This window comes from Coregonus lavaretus (assembly GCF_964263955.1).
Source record: "Coregonus lavaretus genome assembly, chromosome: 15".
In the NCBI taxonomy this organism is placed as follows: Eukaryota; Metazoa; Chordata; class Actinopteri; order Salmoniformes; family Salmonidae; genus Coregonus; species Coregonus lavaretus.
In genome coordinates this window covers 46054339-46059789 of record NC_140002.1, presented here as the reverse complement: position 1 = coordinate 46059789, position 5451 = coordinate 46054339, and the positions used below count along the sequence as shown (strand labels likewise).

The 5451-nt window shown below is 40.9% G+C and overlaps 1 protein-coding gene across 1 annotated transcript; it reads right to left on the bottom strand.

Moving 5' to 3' along the window:
* Window positions 1-1913: 1913 nt before the first annotated feature.
* Window positions 1914-5022, bottom strand: LOC311142049 (uncharacterized protein). The gene is made up of 4 exons (XM_084177597.1): window positions 4959-5022; window positions 3850-3899; window positions 3061-3384; window positions 1914-2764 (listed from the first exon to the last, which is right to left on the bottom strand). The coding sequence occupies exons 2-4, from the start codon at window positions 3881-3883 to the stop codon at window positions 2682-2684; spliced, it is 441 nt and encodes a 146-aa protein (XP_084033723.1). The 5' UTR covers window positions 3884-3899; window positions 4959-5022; the 3' UTR covers window positions 1914-2681.
* Between the last annotated feature and the right edge of the window lie 429 nt (window positions 5023-5451).

Here is a 5451-nt window from a genome sequence, read left to right as displayed (position 1 = left end):
AACTGATGTTCATTATTTCTCAGTCATAAACACCATCAGCCGACAGAAGATCGAGCAAAGTTAGCTACAGAAAATAATGGAGAAATCAGACCTTTCTGCAGGAGGTAGCTCTGGCCGGGCAGCCTCATCTTGTAGCAGGTTGAGGGACTAACTTACTTCCACTAGCTACTACTAGCTAGCATGACTATAGCCAGTAACCAGGTAGGGCTAGCCAGCCTGCAAGCTAGTCAATTGCCAGCCAGCTTGTGCTAGCTAGTCAATAGCCAGCCAGCTAGTGCTAGCTAGTCAATAGCCAGCCAGCTAGTGCTAGCTAGTCAACAGCCAGCCAGCTAGTGCTACCTATTCAATAGTCAGCCAGCTAGTGCTAGCTATTCAATAGCCAGCCAGCTAGTGCTAGCTTGCAAGCCAACTTTGTTCAGTTGTTTGATAAATGTTATTTGTTTTCCATTATTACATGTCCAATTTTGACACTATACATTTTTCTAATTCAGAAACAAAAAACTAGCCTTTTTCCATTTTTCCATTCTCCGTTTTGACTCTGAAATCAAAGTCACAAAATATACAAGGACAGATGCAAACCAGTGGTCTATTCTGTGGATGCTGGATTCGACACAACCAACAGCAATATTTAAAGCCATGATGTCGCCAAGCAGCGATGATCAGCACGGTAATCCATTGTTTTTAGCCAAATTACTATCTAGCAATGTCTTTAGTGTAGCTAGCTAGCTGTAGCGTGTGAGAGTGAGCACTGAGATGCGACGTGAACCAGGGTCAATAACTTGTCATATAAACATACATGGAAGGCCAACACCGTGGACTTAGCCACATGTTTGACGTTTGCCAGAGTATCCGATTTACGTTATATAAAAAACAAACATACTTATACTTTCAGAGGTCATTCCTGTACTTACGGACTCAGAAGAAGCTGTGTGCCCGAATGGTGAAGCCAAGGGTCCATTCTCAGTTGGTAAGTAGTTTAATGTCAATTGATTGTCATGTTCACTTGTTTAGCCTTAATCACACAATTTACCTGTCTTCATCAGGGCTGGGCAATCTTATCAACAGAGGGCTTTTGTCACGGCAGGGTTATGTTCCTAAACATTATTTAAGGAAAATCTAGGAATGTTTATATAAAACTGTCACACTGATTCAATTAATCATATTCTGAGCCAAGACCTGTATTATTTGCATCATTGGTGTATCAGGTTGGTCCCACACTGGCCTTTGCTGAATAACATTTAATACATTTGCTGAGGCAATCCATGGTTGGCGAACAAAACTGCACTCAGGTTTGCTATGGAGTCTGTACCTTATAATTACTGTACTGTACATCTCATTACATCTGCCTATATTTTTCCCAGGGAAGAGAAAACACACTCAGAGCACAACCAGCGAATACCTGAACTGCATGAGGGTGACCGAAAGCCTCATACCTGGAGACACTTGAGGCCCAGCGTCGTCTTCTTCTTCTTCTTTGGTGGGGTTTATCGGCGGCATCCAACGTTATGGCGCATTACCGCCACCTACTGTGAGGCCCAGCTTCTGCAGCAGGATCAGCACTTCAATCAGCAGTGTAAACATGAGGCAGCAGCCAGGGCAACTGAGATGGCCCAGACCGCCTCGGTTATCAGCTTCAAAGCTGTATTTGGACAGTTTGTCCAGGCCATAAAAGGACATCAGACACCAGCAGCAGCCATGTCACTAGACTAAACTAGCTGAAGTTCTATGTACTTAAAGACTTAAGTTTGCACTACACCAAAAGCATTGTTAATGTGGCTTTCACTTACTGTTAATTGAATTTAGCCTACTGTTAAACACTTATGGGCAGTTTTTTATACTATTTATCTTTCTATACTATTGACACTTTAATACTGTTCATTGACGTTGAAAGAATGTTGATTTGAGAAACAAACTATACTTCGTTCAATTGTTTTATTTACTTACATTTTCTCTACACCAAAAGCATTATGAATGTGGCTTTCAATTACTGTTAATTGAATTTAGCCTTCTGTTAAACAATGAAAATAATGTACATTTTAGAGCATTAAACATATTAAACATGCTTACTTAAACAACAAACATTGATTGAAAATAGAAGATACAATTGTGTATTGGGTAAAAAACTAAATATAAGAACATAGGTCTAATGATAAAATGAACGTAAGGCAGTACTTTATTAATCCCCAATGGTACATTCATGTGATAGGGGGTACAGTAACCAAAACAAATTGAGAGAACCACTGAGCTAAGGGTCCAGGCTCGGTCCGTCATGCTAGTAGTTCTGTTGTTGGGTTCTCATGGGGACCACCTAAGAACCATTTTGGAACCCTTTTTTCTAAGCGTCTAGCCTATATCTGCAGACCATAGATGCGGTAAAGAGGCGAGGGCAATGAGGAGATTCGGGATCTTTCCCCCACGGCATGTTTCCCTAACATGTTTCCATGCCATTGCCATTGCCATTGTTTCGGTCGAGTTCCATTGACCTCTTTACTTCTATACTAGCAGACCATATTCCAAGACCAGATTCTAAGCATTCTTAATGATCTAGATTTAAAAGGCACAATTCTGTGTGAGTACAATTAGGCTACATTAATGAGATAATGATAATATATATTATTCATGATTATGTTGAACAGCTTTGGAAAAGGAAACAGCAGCTATAATGGTTCTATAATGGTTCTTCACAGCAACAAAACAATTGACGTCATAGTCAACATCAACACGCTGCCATGCACACTCCACGCTGAACACTTCTGGAGTAGCTCTAAGAGAGAGAAGCAAACACAAGTTGAAGTGGAGGACTCGACAGGGGCAGCCTTTCTCACACAAATATTTGGTCTATTAGATCAAAAGCCCCTTTTTACTTCCCTATCACTTCACTATTTCCTCTGAAAAGCAAATGATCCACACAAACATTCATTCTAATGACATCATAGATCATCCCTTCTGTTTTCATATCAGGGGAACTAGGAAACTGAACTTACAGTTACTCTCAAATAGCAATGTAGACGCACCGTTTCATGAATGCAGAAAGGGAAATAATTTTGAAAAAAGACTTACTCTTTTCCACAGCGGAGGTTTTTGACACCATCTCTTTCTGCTTGATGGTGCAGGTGAAGTTCTTGGGCTTGTCGTCGGAAAAGCCAGTGAGGATGAGACGGCAGGTGGTGCTGCCTTCCATGATGGCGACATCAGCACGGTTCTTGAAGGTGGGGTCCTGACTCGTAGCAGGGTCTGTGCTTCCCACCACATTGTTCTCCTGGGTGTATGTGCAAGTAGGAACTGGTGACGCAGTTGTCAGCTCGTATTTACAGTCCATCCTCAGGTTGTTCTCCTTCGACAGGCAGGAGTTCAGCAAAGTCACCTTCTGGGCTGAGGCAAAACCTACAACACAAGGATGTTACAAAGATGCTTCACCACTCCAACACTCTTTCAAATGTATAAAATAAATAAAGAGAAACCCTGTGCACAACAATGCACCTAGATTTTACTCTTGTTTTTTAACTATCTCAAATGTATCATCAACAATATGTTCATTTGACTTTTAGGCTATTTTGTCAGCTCAGTCACCTTCTGGGACAAGGCAAACCATAAATCACAGAGATGGCATACAGATACTGTACTTTCCCACTCCAACTCTCCCTCGATCATATGTCAACAACATATTAATTGGACTATTGTTTTCCATAGATTACCTTCCTCAGAACTGCATAGAAAAGCTATAACCTATATTAGCATTGATCATATCCATGATGACTCAATATCACCAGTGTGACATTAAGGGGAAACTATTATCTCATGTGACAAAGCATTGCAGTCTCATGACGAAAACATCAAAAGTTATCTTACCCAACAGGCAGACAGCTGTGGCTAGGATGTACATGATCTTCTCAACTTCTCTAAAGCAGAAAGACTATAAATACAAAGCAGAATATCGAAGCTCAAAAGATGTTCAGTTTAGTCAAATGTTCATCTAAATGCACAACTTCCCCTATTACAAGGTACTCCTGAGTGGCGCAGTGGTCTATGGCACTGCATCGCAGTGCTAACTGTGCCACTAGAGATCCTGGTTCGAATCCAGGCTCTGTCGCGACCGGGAGACTCATGGGCGGCGCACAATTGGCCCAGCGTCGTCCAGGGTAGGGGAGGGAATGGCCGGCAGGGATATAGCTCAGTTGATAGAGCATGGCGTTTGCAACGCCAGGGTTGTGGGTTCGATTCCCACGGGGGGCCAGTATAAAAAAAAATATGTAATCACTTACTGTAAGTCGCTCTGGATAAGAGCGTCTGCTAAATGACTAATATGTAAATGTACAATAGGTTCATTCACTACTACTATTCACTACTCTATGTCGACAAGTTATGATAAAATGAGATCTGTGTGTGTCTGTATGAGCAAAGTTTGTGGAAATGTAGCACAAGCCTCAAAGGGTGGGGTCAGGATAGATAAAAACAAAAAAGAGGTACCTACATGTTCCAATATATTTTTATTACACCCATGAGCAAATGTGCCATTTTAGAAATATGTTGACATATATGTGTAGTAGATATATTGTGTAGTAGATCTCAATGTGCAACTTTATACATTTTTCATTCTTGGGGAAAAGCCAACCAATGACATCTTCTCCCCATCCATAAAATGGACTAGTCTCTGCCTGTCCCCGGTCTCGATTACATCTCTAACCTTGTATAAAGTCATAACTTCGTACCTACAGTAACTGTAATAGGTGAATAAAACGCAAAATGTTTCTACATTCTTCTTTTATGCCAAGTTGCATTGTTCATTTCATAAATGTTTTTTAAAGAAAACAATTTATTATTGTTAATTCAGTTAAATATTGCTTGATACAATGCAGACATCAACAATGTGCTCGAGCATATAACAAAACAGATTATGGTTTAGCCGACGTGAGTTAATGATGTTATTAATCGATGATAATACAAGTAATGGCTCTTACCTTAAAGCTGAAGGAGTTGAATCTCTGCTCGGTCGTGTGATGTTAGGGGGGGATAAGGTCGGCTCTCAATGCGACGCAGAGAGAGGGGTGGGAGAGACAGAGAAAAAGGGAGGGACAGGGGGTGTGTCAGCTGCGTTTATCAAAATGACATTGCAGAGTTTAGACTAGACACTAGAGGGATTGTGGGAGAACACTGGTAGGCTGCAGGTCTACCGAGGTCTATTTATCTATTTTAGATGTCCAGTTGGCCACAACATGCATGGTGATAAATATTCAGCACATGACTGTGCTGTATTTCCTGAATTGTGTAATACAATTGTTATATATATTTTTTCTTATTGTATGTTAATTCCCTGACCATCTCTTCAGCTCTCTGAACTTCCTCACTTGGCCTGAGTGTGCAGCAAATTATTGAAGTAAACTGTCATTATAACCAAGGCCTTCTACTTTTCCATAATGTGGTTGCAGAGGCCATTCCTGAAATGATGTATGC

Coding starts and splice junctions, on each gene's coding strand:
- LOC311142049 (XM_084177597.1), bottom strand. CDS start 3,883: ATGTACATCCTAGCCACAGCTGTCTGCCTGTTGG. Junction 3,385..3,849: donor CACAGCTGTCTGCCTGTTGG/GTAAGATAACTT, acceptor CTTGTGTTGTAG/GTTTTGCCTCAGCCCAGAAG. Junction 2,765..3,060: donor AACCTCCGCTGTGGAAAAGA/GTAAGTCTTTTT, acceptor TCTCTCTCTTAG/AGCTACTCCAGAAGTGTTCA.